Here is a 20,088-nt window from a genome sequence, read left to right as displayed (position 1 = left end):
CTAAAGGGTTATAAAAAAGTTTTGTGCCCTACTTTGAGTCCCTATACCTTCTTAGGGATGTACCTTGGTATAGAAGTAAATTTTTTAGGATATTAGAACGTAAAAAATACACATTTAAACTTAAAAATAGTGTTGGTTTATTTGGAAGCCACTCTTCTTAAAAATATCGTAAATTCATTCTCGTTGGGTCACCCTGTATAAATTTGGCAACTACTGAATTAATGCTATGAAATGAACAAACAGAAAAATGACATTTTTAACTGGTTCATTTATTTTTAGTACGGTACTTTCAACAATTATATGCTTTTTTTGCCAAAATAAAAAGAAATAATGAAAGAACAATGTGATATGCCATTTTACGAATGAAGTTTTTTGCATTCCCATTATCCATTAATTGTGAGTTATGGAATGAAAATGAACGTAATAGCTACGAATGTTTATAAAAAAAAAATGTAATTCCATTCATAATGGAACCGTAATTCATTATTCATTCGTATATAAAAAACAAGTTATTTCAACTGGAAAAATATTTTTGCTTTTTAGAGAGGAAACAGAAAAGTCGACTAATTACGTAAAAATCAGTTTTATTATTAGGATAGTTTTATTTTTTCTATTAAAAGTTAATTTACAATAGAAGTTGTCCACTGACAACCCTCCCGATCTCCGTAATTTGGATTTAATATTTATAGCTAAGCTGGAATTCTTGGAAACCGTTGTTGATATTCATACTGAACACACTGTTTACAATACCACTACACCCACACTCACAATTACACTGTCTGACGCGTGTTTCGACAACTTATCGTATTGAAGGTAAACTAAAAAGTTTAGTGAGTTAGTGTAGTGTAGTGAAAACAATGTGTGTTCAATACTAATGTTTATAGGCCTTCAATAATCTGTTTACTGGTAGTAATGCGTTTAACTTCTTCACTTTGATAACCGTGTACTTTTCGATAACGGTAAAGTGCATTTCCTCTTCCACTGTAGATATTTTTAAGTCGTCATGGAGTTTTTCGTTGCTTATATACTATGGGACGTTAAAAAAATTACAAAGTATTTTTGACTGAATTCCTTGTATTATTTTCGTGTTTGAAGGCTTCGAACATCCCCACATCTAGATACCCTAAGTCCAGATTGACTTGATCATTTATTCAGTTTTCTAATTTGAGCTTGAATCTTTTATCGAGAAGTCCCTGCATTTAAATTTGTATTTTCTTCGATTGTATATGTGATTTCTTTCAATACTTCTTGTTTTGAATGCTGATTTATTCGAAGTGACCTTCAATCGCCAGTTGGTAGATCTTTATTCGGGATGTTGAGGTGTTCTTGACGTTTATTTGTTGCTATTTGGTGATTATTCTTTATAGCAACGACGACACTTCGTCTACGAACATAGCAAGGGATATTTGGAATGTCTACCGTAAATATTAAGTATAGAAATGTGTCCCTGTAGATAAGATTTATTCTACTCAAATCGACTGTGATTTTCTTGTCACTAAGATACTAATTCACAAGGGCGTACATGCAACTAACAAATCCATTATGCTATTTTTACTATCGGGTTGCTCGGGTTCAAAAAAATAGAAAAGACGGTACCCAACAACTATCGTCCGATTGCTTTAGTCCCAGCCATTGCCAAGGCCATAGATAAAGAGATATTCGGAGCTAACATCATCGGCAACCATCTCTACGGCTTTCGTAAGCCGGGAATCTCCTTGTCTATACAGAAAAATCCCGAGCAATCTTATTGGACATATCGAAGATTTTTTATAGGGTTTTACATGATAATCTTCTAAATTAAAATCGTACGATTCGTCGTCATAACTTATCGACTAGTAGCTTTCTCAAAAGCTGATCCAATCGGATCACTATCGATCGAGACACCTCAGAAAGGTTTAAAGTCAACGCTGCTTTTACCCAGGAATCAAATGTGAACCCGATTTAAAATCTTTATCACATCAATGGAATTCTCAGAAAGGACAAGAGATATGGATACTATTTTTTTATAAAATTCGGAAGATATATGAATAGAGAAATTTTATAAAAATGTACTAATATCTTATTGCGATCTCAGGCCGCAATGCTCATGTGGAACGGATGTTTTTTTATATCTTCATTTCAATATTTAGACGTTTTTTTTTAATCTCAGACAAGGATTTAATACGTCAATATGGACTTGAAAAACATAACCTCTTCAAAAAGGGTCTATTATCTCAATCAGCGTCTCAGTATTTGACAACCAATTATTGCTTAGTCGTAGAAAATCGTGGAGCTTCAACCCATTATCAAATTTGTGATGAAAACAAGGAAATAGAAGAGAATGATGAGATTTTTACTTACTTCATATATTGTATAAACAATTTAGTAGACAATCTGAAATCAAAGAAAAAATTGCCTTAATCAAAGTTTTCCAAATATCATTTTATTTGACTACAATGTGAAAAAATCTACAATAAAAATATGAGTTCATTTTGTTTTTCGTTGTTTGAAAGACTAATTTTTCTCAACAACCGACTGATCAAACAAAAATTTGTGTTCAATTATGTACAAGCTTGCAATCTACTATTAACAACACCAACTTAGTCCTTTAAATGGAAACATCAGCCCTTTGTAGTTTATTTAATTAACACTCTCTAAAAGCTACGTTACCATGATTGATGACTACAATATACGCTGTTGTTAGCCGAAGTTGTCACGCAAACTGTACGCTATAGTCTTTAGGATACATGCCCAAGAACAAAAGACAAGTTAGGGAGGTATTGGAGGAACATCGCTCAATAAAGAATGTTTCATTGAAAAGGAGACTGCAGATAATACTCTACTACAATATGTAACAAATACACAATATGTTACATCGACTTTAAAATTATCTAGTCGTGATTACGAGCACCTGAAATCTTGGGTAAACAAAGCATCGATGTTAGCCATCGATATTTTTTCATTTAGTGAACATCGATGGTTAATAATCATCGGAGGAAAATCATCGATGTTTTGAAGCATCCATGTTTTCCAGAAACAACAAAAAAGGAATAAAAAAACGTTGCAAATTAACTGATTTTGCGTAATATCTGATAGGTAAATACAAGTTTTTGTCTCTCTAAAATACATTGGTAACTAAAATCCTGAAATTGATATTTAAAGTCGAAAACGAAACCCAGTTATTTTTAATGTGTATTTAACTGTTTCATCTAATTAAAAATGATCTGTAATTTTTCACAATAAAAAAAAACAATATAGAATCTTTGATCAATTGATGTTAAAAAGATAAAAATTTTGAAATAAAAATATTGGGTATTAAATTTCCCAAAATTTGTCATCTAGTTCAAATATTCAAAACCTATCATAACACAATTTGATGTAACCGACTCTGGTCAACCAGGAGTCAAGCAAAATTGCTAGAGATCATGTTGTTTCAATTGTGTTTGGTCAGTAGAATAAACGTACTTGACAACATTAATGCCGATAATTTTTCCAGATTTTGATTACTGTTGATCCACCCTATAATTTCTAAATATTTCAGTACCCATAACCAACTTTTAGGTAATTAATGATATTAGTTTAAAAGCAGAAAAAACTGGTATTTGGTAAAAAGAACTAATGGTATCATAACGTTGATTTTCAATTAAAAAAATATGATTTATTTGAATAATTCTGCGACGACGACATCTGTCGTGGGCGGTTCGTAAACATCGCATCAATGGCGACACGTGGCGAGTTGTGTGAGAACTTCTCATAAAAAGGATTACTGGGATTTGCGTCAGGATTACTTGATTCGAGATAAAGTAGAAAACTGTGGCATAGGGGGCTTTTGATCAATATCGACGTCCATATACTCCATCTAGGGGATACCGGAGAATATTATAAAAAAATGGATTACTTTCAGTGTTCGAGTAAAATATGAATTAATGTTTGATGGTAATTTTTCATTTAGTCCTATTAGTCAAAAAATTATTTGGCGCATTTATTTGACACTTGAGGAGTTGAGTTGTTGTTGGTTCTGTTAAATGACACTTACATGTATTTTTCTAATTGTTTTGTACTAAAACCAGCAAATCAAATTTCAAGTCACAGTCAAGATCAGTTCTTTTGGAAAAATATGGTTTACTCAACTGAATGGATATTGAGCAACAATACAAACGGAAGTTATGCGTCTATATCAAAAAAATTCGGACTATTCCACCAAATGTTTTTAAAATACTATACAGGGAACAGTTTATGTTAATAACGAAGTAAATTAAAAAAAGTTTCTATATGGAGCCGATGGATATCCACGCTGAATTAGATGCTTCGAAGAGCGAAGGATTTGGCAGATATTCCAGGAAATCAAGTTATTCCTTAACGATACTTTCAACTAAGTACATAAATTACTCTACAGCAACCATTAATCTCACAATTATCTAATGCTGGTTCTAATTTTTATATTTTAATGTCCCAAGATGATGTATTTTCGAAATTTCTGAAGATCCGTTTTAAGTATCTTGATTGTATTATCCGAGGGACAAATAAGTAGGAGAGGACGTATCTGATTTCCACCAAGATCTCCAAATATAAATCCTTAAAACTCATTTTTATGGAAGTATTTTAAAACTAAATATTTACCCTGATAGACAAAGCAATTTAGAAAATTACTTCAAGAGTTCGTTTCCAAGAATTGGGACCTTGCTTCTCAAAATTACTTTTACCGAATTATATACGGGGAGTAAACATTATTTTTCATTTCTTAGTTTGGTCTAAGAGCCGTATTTATCACATCCACACAACTAGCGGATTTGGACGTATGCGATTTATTTATTTTGTTCTTAAACTTGAAGAAGTTACTCGCCAGTTAAAAATTCACAAGAATACTGCGATCTACTTTGAAAAATTCGAAAAAACGTATTTTCTATATATTAGGACTACGAATCGCTGCTACATCCACTTAATTAGCAGATTTTGACGTGTGCAATTTATTTATTTTATTTCCAAACTCAAAGAAGTTAATCGCTAGTTGAAAATTTGAAAGGATCTACTTTGAAAAATTCGAAAAAACGTATTTTCTATATATTAGGACTACGAATCGCTGCTACATCCACTTAATTAGCAGATTTTGACGTGTGCAATTTATTTATTTTATTTCCAAACTCAAAGAAGTTAATCGCTAGTTGAAAATTTGAAAGGATCTACTTTGAAAAATTCGAAAAAACGTATTTTCTATATATTAGGACTACGAATCGCTGCTACATCCACTTAATTAGCAGATTTTGACGTGTGCAATTTATTTATTTTATTTCCAAACTCAAAGAAGTTAATCGCTAGTTGAAAATTTGAAAGGATCTACTTTGAAAAATTCGAAAAAACGTATTTTCTATATATTAGGACTACGAATCGCTGCTACATCCACTTAATTAGCAGATTTTGACGTGTGCAATTTATTTATTTTATTTCCAAACTCAAAGAAGTTAATCGCTAGTTGAAAATTTGAAAGGATCTACTTTGAAAAATTCGAAAAAACGTATTTTCTATATATTAGGACTACGAATCGTTGCTACATCCACTTAATTAGCAGATTTTGACGTATTTATTTGGTTCTCTTATTTGAAAAAGTTACTCGCTAGTTAAAAATTATGGAGTGTTCTTCAAAGCAGACTATTTATATAAATATTTACGCTTATAGACAAAACAATTTTGAAAATCACTTCACGAATTTGTTTCCATGAATTATGACCTTGCATCTCAAAATTACAATCACTTTTATTTGAGTCAGGATCCTCTTTTCACAGCTCTTCGTCTCCTCAATTATTGAGTATCCTTCAAAGGTACAGCACAAACAATAAGATATTTAGCCTAAATATGTTAAGTAACAGAAATTGTACAAGATCTAGCCAAATTTGGTTTTCCATCATATGTTTTAAATTTACATCAAACCATGTTCAATTATAAAAATAACGAACATTCGTTAGAAAATATAAACCAGATATTAATCGTACAATCTGTCGGGATAAAAACCATACCCGTTATTATTATTATTATTTTTTTTTTTTTTTTCATAGCTTTCAATATTATTTTAGTCTGTAACTCATAAACGACATGACATAATTCACGGTCCGGTACAGCTTTTGATTTTAGGGTGACTGAATGTGTACAGTACGTATCATCGGAATAACAAACAAAGAATATGATTGGTGCTTCCTTACAATAACACATTTCCAAGTAGATGTTTAATGTATAAGATGACATTGGATGATATTCATGAAACATATGGAACATTTTTGTTTATACAGGGTACATGATGCGACTTTAACTTTTTTGAAATATATGTGAAGAAACATATGAAATATAATGCATTTTCTTTCCGGACATTCGAATTAGATACTACAATTTATAGTTTATCTTGAGTTGTATGGTTCTTTCTGAAAAAACTATCTATAAAGACGTTTTCATTAACGTGAACTTTGTTCTTTATGTACTTGCTGAAAATGTCTTCATTTTTAACTATTGTTTTATTTAAATAATATATCGATTGTAGCTATATTGATTATTTGATCAAATACTTTATATTTATAAGGAAAGGGGTGGCTAAAAAAAATATCAATTATAAAGAATCGCTTATATGTGACTTCTGGTGAAAACAGACTGAATAATTGGTATTACTCAGCATCGAACATGGATTTTTTCAGATTATATTGCATTTTTTTCACTGATGTAAGCCTATTAACCAATTGGTTAGGAGATGTTTCAGATAAGGCTAGCTCGTGCCACAAATTTTTGTTGTAGACTTTGAAAAAATAAGACAACGCGCCAGTTAAAGAACAAGGTTACTTTAAATTCCTGATTTTATCTATTTAGTTACAGGGTGGCGTAGAGACTAAAGATGATCAAAAATCGTTCGGCAGTCCTGTTTGAGACAACTTTAATATCATATACCTGATCTCGGTACCGATTAATGCATTAGTCTAAACAAACTGTACTACTACTCTTTTAAAGTCCGAGGATAAGGTTAAACTCTTATGAATCGCGAACATAAAACTAATAAAAACGTAGTTTTGGTTGTCTACCTCGCAGAAAAATAATCAAATTTGAAATATTTATGTTAAATTGAAATCCAATATTGCATTTTTTTTCTTATTCCTGTCTTTATTTGATTTTCTACGTATATCCGTAGTTTTTCAACACTACCATTGAGCTAAAGAATAACATTTCAATTGTTTTAAGTTCATTACATCTTATACATGACACAAAATCTGATATTTAGGTTTTTTTCTATGTATGCAAAATCTGGCAACTACGCAATCATCTAAGACAGACAAGCTTTATTGCAATAAGAAAATTTCGCGATTTTATGGACAAAGCGACACAATTTTACATCAGTCTATGGTAGAATTCTGTAACAGAAATGGCAGAAATGCCTTTGTCAGCGGAAAGAGTTAGAATTTTGTGTTTTTTTTTTTTAATAGAAAGAAGAAAGATTCGATAATAAGTGCAAACTACAAAACCCTAGAAATTGCCCAACGAAATTACTTGCTAGGTTTTGCTTTATAATCAATATCATATAAATCTATTAACATCATCTTGTACATCGTTTATCTTATCATTTATTTATTAGAATAGTTGGTATAGGTTAAAATCTCACTACGTCATCAAATAGAAGAGGAAGCTCTCCCCATTTCTAATACCATACGTTGGAATTAAATCCTGTACAATACCCCGGGGAACAGTTGTTAACTAACAATAACCATATAAACATACGGAAGTTCGTTACTACACTAAATCTTCCTAGTAATTATGATCTAGGAGATTAATTTAATAATTAAAATATTGTGGTTCAACATATACTTCATTCAATTAGAGAGAGTTGATTTCGCGGTTATTAATTAATAAATATTCGTCTAGATAAGCAGTGACATATTTGACACAATTCGGCAACTATAGTTGCGTTTAGCTTTAGTTTTTTTGAATAGTTCGGACAGTGATACCTCCTCGAAGATTCAAATAAAACCCATGTGTACTTGCATTTAAAAATACTTAATACAGGTAGACATTTCTCCGAACAAATTACCTCAATAAAACGATAATCCGTCCACATCTGACTGACCGATACCTCGCCAATTCTTAGTATCCAAATTGAATTAATCCTGACTTTGGGAAAAACCAAAACCTTCTACCTGCTCTGACTTAAGTCATACATTTTTCATTGTTGCTTTGAAACAGTTCATTGAATAGAAGTAATTCGAAAGAAAAAGAGTCAAAAACTGAATAAAAAAAAAAAGACACGATAGATATTAGTAAAAGTTGATGTACTTAATAATAATTGAAAATGAAAATCAATCTAATTGATCATTTTTCAAAAATTAATCGTTTTGATACTTCGTCAATTTTCTAATACATATAACGCTTCCTTTCGAGATGTCAAAGTTTATTTAATAGTAGAAAATAGTTGTTAATGAGATATAAAAAATTTTTATTACCCTATTTCCTATTCATATTAAAGATCTTGTTGATATTTCACACTAGCAATAACGAAGCTCCTTCCTGATTTAAAGATAAATACCATCAACTAATTGCTTGAAGTTAAAAAAAAAATAAATAGATTCAATCGTACGCTACCCTGTAACGTACGATACTAGTGACTAAACTAAGAGCGGAGGGTCGATAAAACACAGCTGCTCATATTTCAATATAAAAGAAAGTTTTTGATCCTTTCATTTTTGGTTTCTATTGATGTTATTCAGAAGGAATGCGTGCGTAGGTTCAAGAAGAGTTTGAGGAAACAGTTATTATATCATTCTCTATATTCTATTTTGAATTTTCAAAAATGGAACATTAATTTCCTAAACAATCTGCAAACATGACTTCAAACGGTCGATTATGTTATTTAAAAATCATAAAACACTCAAAATTTCTGTCATTCCCGTCTAAAATCCTTTCAATTATCACTTTACCGTTGAATTCTGTCAACAGCTCAGAGTTTTCATCAATGATTCACCTTTGGAAGTTAATTGAACTGGATATTCGCAACCAGGATAAATATTGGTTGCCACATACCACAGGAAATATTCAGCAATGCCTTTTGGTGAACCAGTAATATGATGCGAAGCTGTCAATCATATAAGCATCGAGGAAATCAAAGCATACAAGTGTCTTCCGTAACAAAAACAATCCATCATTCAGAAGAAGTTCCTGTACCTTGTCTAGTTATGGAGTTGAAGAAGGTTGAAGCAGTTTTGAAAACGAAGAAATTGGAACAGAATTTACAGCTCATTGGAGCATAAAAGATTTGGATTTACCAAAAGAAAAATCTGTGTTAACTGTTAAAGTTTCCGTGTAGCGTAAACGTCAAGGTTGAAAGGTTGATTTAGGTTCTAAAGAAAACGACTTGATGTTAAAACTGGGTTAGAGGAATCAAGTCAAATCTAAAGACTGTACTGCTTCAAACGGAAATAAATTTCCATCACTACCTTTAGTTTTTCTTAACGAAACGACTCGGCGGATGGGGCGGTTTATCCATGGTGACTTCGAGCGATCGATAAAAAGTAGTTATTATGAAATTGAGATTGGTATAACAAGGAGAGGAGCTTCGAGTGACTTTTCTTGTCCTGTTATTCAAAAATGTGTAAAAAATGTCCACATTTTTTACTCCAGGAACGTAAACAATTCTTGGCGGACATATTAGCATCAAATTAGGGCTAATAAAAAATGTTGTAAGAGACTGACAACAAGAATTACGAATCACATTATCCACAAGGAAAAAATTAATAATTTTTTTGTTTTTTAGTGCAATTATTAATTGATCGATGAGTGGTGACGCCACTGAAGGATTTCATCTTTTAGTTAATCAGTTTAATCTTATTTTGAAATCATTGTAAAATGTTGATACGGAATTAATGCGATTTACGATTCACAAAAACCTTGAACTTGATAATAACATTTGTTTGTAATTCAAAATATTCTCATCGATAACATGTATACAAACAATATGAAAATCATGAGTAGCTGGCAGGAAGATGATTTTGGCAGCAAAAAATGTGGTTAAATTTAAAGATACAACAGTTTATGCCTGGAGACTTGGTGTCATACAAATCTATCGATGCAGTTTGCGATACCAACGAAACTGTAAATTATTCAATTGAATTTCAAATTTACAATTGAAGGTTGGATATTCGATCATTCTGCTTCGTAATTTGAACCCACAACGGACGGCGCAAGATTAGTCATTAAAAAATTAATGAAAAACGTTATTGAAGCCATCATTTTGGATAGAAAGTTTCACGGCAAAAATGTGTTAGTGCCACGATTCCTGCAGATGTGCCAATTGGATTTAAACGCACTCAATTCCGAATTAGATTGGCATTGTTTGTAGCTTAGATTTAGAAACACCATGCTTTTCCCACAGACAACTATATGCTTTCGCGTGGAAAAACCATACAGTTTGTTTGTGTTGGTTAAAGACATAGCTAACCAAGAATATTGTACATAAATATCTTTATTTTTTAACTGATATAATTATTAGTAAAAATATGAATAATTACTTTAGATGTTTAGGTAGCGATCGAGACATCGAGACATAGTATGTCTAAAGTCCACCGTTTTTTAATTATTTCACATTTTTGAAATTTTTGGAAACATACAGCCCTCCACCAAAAAAATTATATTTTTTACTTTATGTGAGTCGGGTCTAATATTTTTGGGATTTCGACAAATAACACTTACAGCTTTCAAAAACTGTGAAAATCTTGATAAAAATTTATATAGGGTATTCAGAAAATGGTACCGAATTTCGCTATCCAAAAAATTCGAAAATTTGATTTTTTACTTTACCATTGGATTCGACGAACTTAAGGGGACTTGAAAAAACTGAAATTTTCATACCATGCCTTATATAACCGAAGTTTGGGTCCGGTATAAACAGAAGTTTCAGAAAACTGAAAAAACTCGTCGTGAAGGACCCTGTACATCCCTATACACTTATAGTAAGTTAGTTATTTGTATTGAACAAGAAAAATATTTCTTAGATATAATTTATATGGCAAAACAACGTTTGCCGGTTCAGCTAGTTTTTTTATATTAATACAAATCACCAAAAAGACTCTAAATAGTTTGATTACGTCACAGCATAGCACATACATAATTTTATTTCGAAATAACAGGATAATCTGATAGTATTTACGTACGCCCAATCATTTTTGTTAACATATTCATATTAGGAAGCGTATCATTAAATAACATGAAAAGAATCAAACAGGAAGGAAACCTTCCAAAACTAATCTGGAATTACAAATACTGAAATTCCTAAATTAAATTATCAAAGTTCATTGATTTGAAAATGTACTTTGTCTAGTCTAATGTAGGCGTGATGAGATGGAATTTTTAAACGGAATGTTTGCAGAATGCTAATCGGAAATCAGATACGTATTAAGTTATATTTTTCACAAAAACATAAAATATCCATTAAATGTTTATTTCTAAAGTAGAAAAAGAAAATGTAGACATTTCATTTGATAAAGAAAAATATGTCTAATGAGCAATCAATAGGCACATAAAATATTTTGATGTTTAGAAAATCTGTTTAGAAAAATGATTTTTGGGCTCCCCTGTACGCCTCTACTCTTTTTCGGACAGAGCACCCTGTATATTGTTAAATTTCGTTATTTTCTAACCGGTCTGTCGAAAAAGTAACCAACTACTTATATCAATAAATACTAAATGTGAAAAATAATATAAATAATTTTACATCTAATTTTTATGGTATTTAAATAGATCTGTAATTATAAATGGATATTTCCATTGAGTCCGATCCTGTATGTAAACATCACACAGCAAGTGTTCAAGCACTATGACATGAGGAAGTAACTAGATTTCCGCTATTATATTAGTAATTAATTTACCCTCATCAAACACCTGCTTATACCGTATTTTATTACAAATTTGTTCTATCATAAAAATCAATTTATTTTTTTGTGTTTACTATCATTTCAAAGTTGCGACGATTCTAAACGATCTCAAAGATTGATTAGACACAACAACGTTTATCCGATTTCTAATATTTTCATTTCGATAACTCATTTCAATATGAATACTATCGAAGCAAAAACAGATAACAAACCATTAACCGAAAATAATATTGTGAAAGAATTATAGCTAAAACTTAAAAAAAATTCCATTGAACATTTCCAAACGAGCTTTTTCTTTTACCACAACTAAAATTATCGCTTATGGTGGGTCCATACGATACAGACTTCCATAAAATTCTATAGAATTTTGTCTGTGCAAACTAGACGTTACAGACAAATGTCGGTGCGAACCAAAAGTCAAAGTATGCATGTAAGTCTGCGTATTTATCAAAGGTTAGAAATTTGAATTGTATTTTCGAATTAATTCTATTCAAATGTTTGGGTAAAATTCTTAAACACCGATTTCATAGTACGTACAGATATCTGTACGAATAAATGTCTGTATGGTATGAACCCGCCATTAGAAATATCAGTTCGTTCCTAAAAATGCGATTTAAATCATCTCAATAACAATTGATTTTTTAATGAATGCAATAATACCATGAAGTTGTATGAATAATCGATTCTATCACAAGATCAAATTTATTGTTTTTATTGTTCTATAATATTTACTTTATACGTAACATCACTCTATAAATCGTATGACTGACATACAGATGGCGCTGTCATTGTCAAATCCATATGACATTTATGAAGTACCAACTTTCAAACTTAATGACATTTCGATTAGTCGAAAAAAGTGACAGCCATTCAAGTGAAGTTACTTTTTATCAATGACATTTTAGTTTGTTAAACTTTACGTATTGTTTCTTACAATTAAATATGGATCCAAACAACCCGAACATGGAAAATCAGTCACAGAGAAAGATATGTTGAAAATGCAGTGCCTACAGCCACTATATTTGACCAATAAATTGTTACCATAACGACAACGATGTGTTTTAGTACTTAGGCCCTATTCACACATACGCTGTTTTCATGTAAACAGTTTTAATACCGTGCAAGTCATTGACATTGTCGTTTAAACAGAAACGTGTGAAATAGGCCTAAAAAGTACCTGTTGAAGATTCATTTATATTCATAATTACGATAGATGTGAATAATACGACAGTCAGTAGTAGTAATTTAATATAGCTGTGGGTAAAAAAAAAAATAATCATATCAAGATATAATATTTCGCTTTATTTGATAAATAAGATAACCATGAAATGTTTGTAAACAACTTCTTTGTATGAAATGAATAACGTTTTTAATATAATTTGTTGCAGTGGTCCACTACTTTGATTAGATAATCTAATATAGGTCATATGATAATTTAAAAAAAAAATTAAGAAAGCGTCAACATCAATCAAAAAGGTATTTGATATTTGGTGTAAATTTATGAAAAAATTGAAATAATTAAATAAACTTTGACTCACGAATATTTATTTTTGATATTTATAAAGTCAACTACCACGTTTTTCAAATATAATTACGTAAAACAGATAAATAGACAAATAGATATACAAACTGTATGTATATTGTCGACGACCTCATCAAGAAAAAACCATGGAAGAGTTTTCGGTAACAGCAACCCCTGCTTGTGATTGGATTTCATTTTATTGAGAAGTATGTAGGTTAGGTTAGATTAGGTTAGGTTAGGTTAGGTTAGGTTAGATTAAGTTGGGTTAGGTTTCAACGATTAATGTAAATATTATAATCACTGGAAAGTCATTACAATTATTTGATTATTTAAGCGGAAAAAAGTACCTGAAGGGATGATTAGCATCGTGAACTTCATCGAAATCTAGGAAGCATTTGATAGAAGATTCAATACGTGAAGCAGCGAAAGGATTTGGAACAGAGAAATCTATTTTAGTGTATCCATTTTATGCTGGAAAATAGTACTGAATCATAGTATATTGGACAAACTAAGATATCTGTTAATATCCGATTCAAGGCGCACCTAAATCTTTAAAAATATTGATAGCAAACTCTATATCAAAATGAAGAAACAAAAAAATATAAATAATGTAAAATTTCTAAAAAATATATTCAACAATAGATTGTTGGATGAATTTAAAAGTATTGAAATTGTTATTATGTAGTTCACAGTAGTTTGTTCATCGTGTGAAGAGGTTCATTGACGAAAAAATTTCATTTTCGTTATCTGAAGATGATAACTTATCGAAACGCTCGTCAGAGTGGTTGTAAATTCATTTACTCACAAACTTGAGTTTAGTTTGAGAAAATTATATTGTTAGTTCCCAAGGTCATACCAGTTTTTTGATCATTTGTTTGGAAAATTAAATACCGATATCGTTTTTATTTAATTCATTGATTAATTATATTAATCATATCGTCGTTTTCTTTATCAACAGCGTAAACACGTCTATTAAAATCAATTGACATGATATAATTATCTTTTGTGACCTTATAATTCTCTAGTACGAGAAGTAACTACTTTAGACAAAAATCAAATTAACAGAATTAAGAGAAAATTAGTGGATTGTCCAATTAAATAATTAGATGTAGGGGAACTGCGAAGGGAATGAAATACGATCAGTTGTTAGACTTAAATATAAATTTCATATATATCAAAACATTGAGATATATAAAATATATACAGAGTGACTATTTTTTAAACGTATCATCAAACTCATACTTGAATAAAATTTGACGTTTAAGGCTGTCAAATACGTCTAATTCGATCAAATTATTTTGCTCTAACAGTAGCCTAGCATTTTATCTTTTTTGCTGTAATATCCAATAAGGAAATTTAACTAAATTATGTTATTATATTTTCCAGAACTTCCGAACTTTCCTATTTTCTGGTAACAACTGATACAAAGCTTATTCATGCTTATGGTGATGGTTATTCTGTTTTCGTGGTGCAACTGCTAGTTGAGAACCAGAGTCAAGAAAATTAATATCCAATGTTTGAGAAGTCTCACTCTTCTGCACCTATATACACAAGATTTTGTATCTGCTTCCAAAACACGTACACTCCTACAACGGAAGCTATTTTTCTGGGGTTTTTATGTTTTACTTGTTTGCAATATTCGATGAAATGGAAAGGACATTTGGAAAATAGATAATCTCTGGTCTCTTGCTGATGAATATCAGTTGTAATGAATTTTAGATTCAGATTTAGACTCTTTGATCCATATTTAATTAAAAATTTATGAAGGGATAATGATTCAACTGAAACACCATGAAACTAGATAGACAGGTTATTGGTTATTTAAGAAAGAGTCTTAGTCTTGTTAATTTTGAGTATATGACCGAATGGACTAAAAAAAATTCTCAAATTGAACGCTCTGCTTTTTACGACTTTATTAAAAAGTGTTTTCCAAATTTGCTGAAGTTGAGGCTCCAAATAGAACGTGTTAATAAATTTTAACGAGAGAAAACAACAGTTCAAAATCGTTTCTTCAATGCTGTAGTGGTAGTCAAGAAGGCAAGTAATAACCAATGGCTGGAGGAAATAGATGGGAAGGAAGAAATATGAAGAGGACTTCGTTGAAAAAGCGTGGAAAATGTTGCTGGTATTCGAAGGACCGATTTCTTAAAATGAAGCTTCAAGTAGAACGAGTTAATAAATTTTTAACGATTTTTCTTCGTCGAAAGTTGGCAATAAACAATATGGCAACGAATAGAACAGTTCAAAATCGTTTCTTCAATGCTGTAGTGATAATCAAGAAGTTGGAGAAGGCAAGTAATATCCAGTAGCTGGAGGAAATAGATGGAAAGGAAGAAATATGAAGAGGACTTCGTTGAAAAAGCGAGGAAACTGTTGCTGGTATTCGAAGGACCGATTTCTTAAAATGAAGCTTCAAGTAGAACGAGTTAATAAATTTTTAACGATTTTTCTTCGTCGAAAGTTGGCAATAAACAATATGGCAACGAATAGAACAGTTCAAAATCGTTTCTTCAATGCTGTATTGATAATCAAGAAGTTGGAGAAGGCAAGTAATATCCAGTAGCTGGAGGAAATAGATGGAAAGGAACAAATATGAAGAGGACTTCGTTGAAAAAGCGAGGAAACTGTTGCTGGTATTCGAAGGACCGATTTCTTAAAATAAGGCTTCAAGTAGAACGAGTTAATAAGTTTTTAAAAATTTTTCTTCGTCGAAAGTTGACAATAAACAATATGGCAACGAATAGAACAGTTCAAAATCGTTTCTTCAATGCTGTAGTGATAATCAAGAAGTTGGAGAAGGCAAGTAATATCCAGTAACTGGAGGAAATAGATGGAAAGGAAGAAATATGAAGAGGACTTCGTTGAAAAAGCGAGGAAACTGTTGCTGGTATTCGAAGGACCGATTTCTTAAAATGAGGCTTCAAGTAGAACGAGTTAATAAGTTTTTAAAAATTTTTCTTCGTCGAAAGTTGACAATAAACAATATGGCAACGAATAGAACAGTTCAAAATCGTTTCTTCAATGCTGTATTGATAATCAAGAAGTTGGAGAAGGCAAGTAATATCCAGTAGCTGGAGGAAATAGATGGAAAGGAAGAAATATGAAGAGGACTTCGTTGAAAAAGCGAGGAAACTGTTGCTGGTATTCGAAGGACCGATTTCTTAAAATGAGGCTTCAAGTAGAACGAGTTAATAAGTTTTTAAAAATTTTTCTTCGTCGAAAGTTGACAATAAACAATATGGTAACGAATAGAACAGTTCAAAATCGTTTCTTCAATGCTGTATTGATAATCAAGAAGTTGGAGAAGGCAAGTAATATCCAGTAGCTGGAGGAAATAGATGGAAAGGAACAAATATGAAGAGGACTTCGTTGAAAAAGCGAGGAAACTGTTGCTGGTATTCGAAGGACCGATTTCTTAAAATGAGGCTTCAAGTAGAACGAGTTAATAAGTTTTTAAAAATTTTTCTTCGTCGAAAGTTGACAATAAACAATATGGTAACGAATAGAACAGTTCAAAATCGTTTCTTCAATGCTGTATTGATAATCAAGAAGTTGGAGAAGGCAAGTAATATCCAGTAGCTGGAGGAAATAGATGGAAAGGAAGAAATATGAAGAGGACTTCGTTGAAAAAGCGAGGAAACTGTTGCTGGTATTCGAAGGACCGATTTCTTAAAATGAGGCTTCAAGTAGAACGAGTTAATAAGTTTTTAAAAATTTTTCTTCGTCGAAAGTTGACAATAAACAATATGGCAACGAATAGAACAGTTCAAAATCGTTTCTTCAATGCTGTATTGATAATCAAGAAGTTGGAGAAGGCAAGTAATATCCAGTAGCTGGAGGAAATAGATGGAAAGGAAGAAATATGAAGAGGACTTCGTTGAAAAAGCGTGGAAAATGTTGCTGGTATTCGAAGGACCGATTTCTTAAAATGAAGCTTCAAGTAGAACGAGTTAATAAGTTTTTAAAAATTTTTCTTCGTCGAAAGTTGACAATAAACAATATGGCAACGAATAGAACAGTTCAAAATCGTTTCTTCAATGCTGTAGTGATAATCAAGAAGTTGGAGAAGGCAAGTAATATCCAGTAGCTGGAGGAAATAGATGGAAAGGAAGAAATATGAAGAGGACTTCGTTGAAAAAGCGAGGAAACTGTTGCTGGTATTCGAAGGACCGATTTCTTAAAATGAGGCTTCAAGTAGAACGAGTTAATAAGTTTTTAAAAATTTTTCTTCGTCGAAAGTTGACAATAAACAATATGGCAACGAATAGAACAGTTCAAAATCGTTTCTTCAATGCTGTAGTGATAATCAAGAAGTTGGAGAAGGCAAGTAATATCCAGTAGCTGGAGGAAATAGATGGAAAGGAAGAAATATGAAAAGAACTTGGTTGAAAAAGCGAGAAAAATGTTGCTTGTATTCGAAGGACCGATTTCTTGAAATAATAAGGATTGTATTGTACAGAAAGTGAACCAAAAAAAGCATTTATCCATCAAGGTGTGGATAGGTAATATGAAAAATATGCAATTTACAAAATATTTCAATTGGTACTTATAATTTAAATGTTTTTTTTTATTATTTTTATTGCGAATTGCGTAATATGGTTTTAAATTGACCCGCGTTAAGTAGGTTGATATATATAGGTAAATTTGAACAAACCGCACGATTCGAATGTCAACATCCTTCGTAATTATCGAATCGAAACAACATGGCGCACGTTAATTGACCGTGGCAATTGATAATAACGTCGGATATAACCGGCGACACTATTTTTGAAATCTAATTTTTATTTTCCACAAATTCCCTTCATAAACTTTATAATCGTATTTGAGGACCGCAAAAAAGACAGATCTGATCAGTTTCCACAACGATAGTAGTATAAGAATAAAAAAAAAACTAAGGACAATGTTATTTTGAACTGATAACATACATAAAAATCTAGATTTCAAAACTGAAAATAGACCAAATGCCCCTACTAAATCCTCAACATTGTTTCAAATCAATATTTAGCCCGAACAATTTAGAAACAACTTTAGAATTTGTTCCTGAATAGTTTGCACTGAAATAAGGCGACGAACCGGTCAATTCCTTCATGAAATTTTCAAAAACTTGAGTTTTTCTAATTTAGGTTTTGAGGTAAATTCGGTTTCTGAAGATGATAACTTAGTAATCGCAACACGCATCGGACAGTGGAATTGTGAGTGTTAACAGTGCGTTCAGTATGAATACCGACAACACTTTCGAAAATTGTGCCCTAATAACTTCAAAATTCTACACGGAGACTATACGTTAATGGAGCATAAAAAAGAGATAAAAAACAAAACTGAAATGGTTTCTATCGAGATAGTTAGTTAATAATTCTGACGCTAACCACAATCACAATGTGGTACTAAGTTTTCTGACATTACTTGTATTCGAATTTAACAAGAAACGTTTGCTTACAGATTATATTTTATTAAAAAAAAATGATAATACATAAGTTCAGAGTCCTGAAAAGAGAATGTGTTTAAAAAATATGTTAACAACATGCCACTAAGGAATTTGCAAGCTGTTGAAATTCAGGACCATGTGGTTGACTTGAAAATAAGGAGAGGAATAGCAGTGGTAGCGTTTACTGTGTAGGAATTACCTTTCCATTACCTTTTTTTAAGGAATTTTTCTTGATAAATCTATTCACACAATATATTAATCCAGTCGAATAGGTTAAAAGGAAAGATAAACTCATATAGACTTTTATTTTGACATTATAGAAATTGTTTTGTTTTCGTATTTTTAAGAAATTCAAGGTTAAAAATACAAATTAGTAAATAAATCGTTTCCAACGACTTTAACTTTTTTAACTTTTAACTTTTTAAGTTTAACCTAACAAAACTCAACTTAGCTCAAACAACCCATTAAAAATTATGAAATCACCAGTTATATTTTCACTTTCGATTCGAGAGACATTTTTTTTTATTGATTAATAGTAAAAAGTAAACAAATAACTTTCCTACACATACTTATTTTGTTTAAAAACAAATTTATACATAACGGAATTTGACCTTACGCCGGTTCTGTTTAAAATTTACTATTTACCGAATGGTAAACTGTTGTAGTAGCATCATTCAAGTGTTTTATTTTTATACAAGCAATTATAATTTAAAGAGGGTTAATCTCGAGAGATTTTGTATATTTTTTAGAACCGATACTTTCAAAACGTACTATTCACTTTGTTTGACCGATATTCACATTTATTTAAAACTAAACATAACCTCTAAAATTCATTCTTTCATGGTAGACAAGTTTTTGTCACAAATATAACCAGAATATCTTTTGTATAATGTGTATTTATTCGGTCGTGATATTTTGAAAATGGCAAAGATTTTGGATATAATCTCTTGTTACTAACCAAACATATTTGAGAAAGTTTCAGGTAGATAAGTTCATACAAAAGGTGGATACTTAATAGAAGGTGGATGTTCCACAATAAACAGGTAGACTGCTGGGCGAATTTCATTCGTATCTTTTTATAAAGGTATAGTTGGATTATAATATTTTCAGTTTGACCAAATATAGAGACTCAAACCAAGTTATCTAGATAAAAAACTAGATGTTATCAATTACAGTAACTAGTTTGGTCGTAGGTAATGCAGAAAGCTAATCGATTGATTTTTATGATAAAATGAGCTTTACTAAGCACAGAAGGTGACCTTGTATCAAATTAA

At 31.1% G+C, this 20,088-nt stretch overlaps 1 protein-coding gene across 1 annotated transcript in view; it reads right to left on the bottom strand.

The window, feature by feature from the left end:
- The window catches only part of LOC130903380 (toll-like receptor Tollo), an 82,664-nt gene that overhangs the window by 60,307 nt on the left and 2,269 nt on the right, over positions 1-20,088 (bottom strand). Inside the window, exon 2 of the mRNA XM_057815446.1 lies at positions 2,341-2,373. Within this exon, the coding sequence (XP_057671429.1) occupies positions 2,341-2,345 (5 nt within the window). The 5' untranslated portion in view covers positions 2,346-2,373. The remainder of the gene's footprint in view (positions 1-2,340; positions 2,374-20,088) is intronic.

The sequence above is a fragment of the Diorhabda carinulata genome, chromosome 2 (genome assembly GCF_026250575.1).
Source record: "Diorhabda carinulata isolate Delta chromosome 2, icDioCari1.1, whole genome shotgun sequence".
Classification (NCBI taxonomy): Eukaryota; Metazoa; Arthropoda; class Insecta; order Coleoptera; family Chrysomelidae; genus Diorhabda; species Diorhabda carinulata.
The sequence above is the reverse complement of the archived record's forward strand: the minus strand, read 5'-3'. Positions and strand labels throughout refer to the sequence as shown.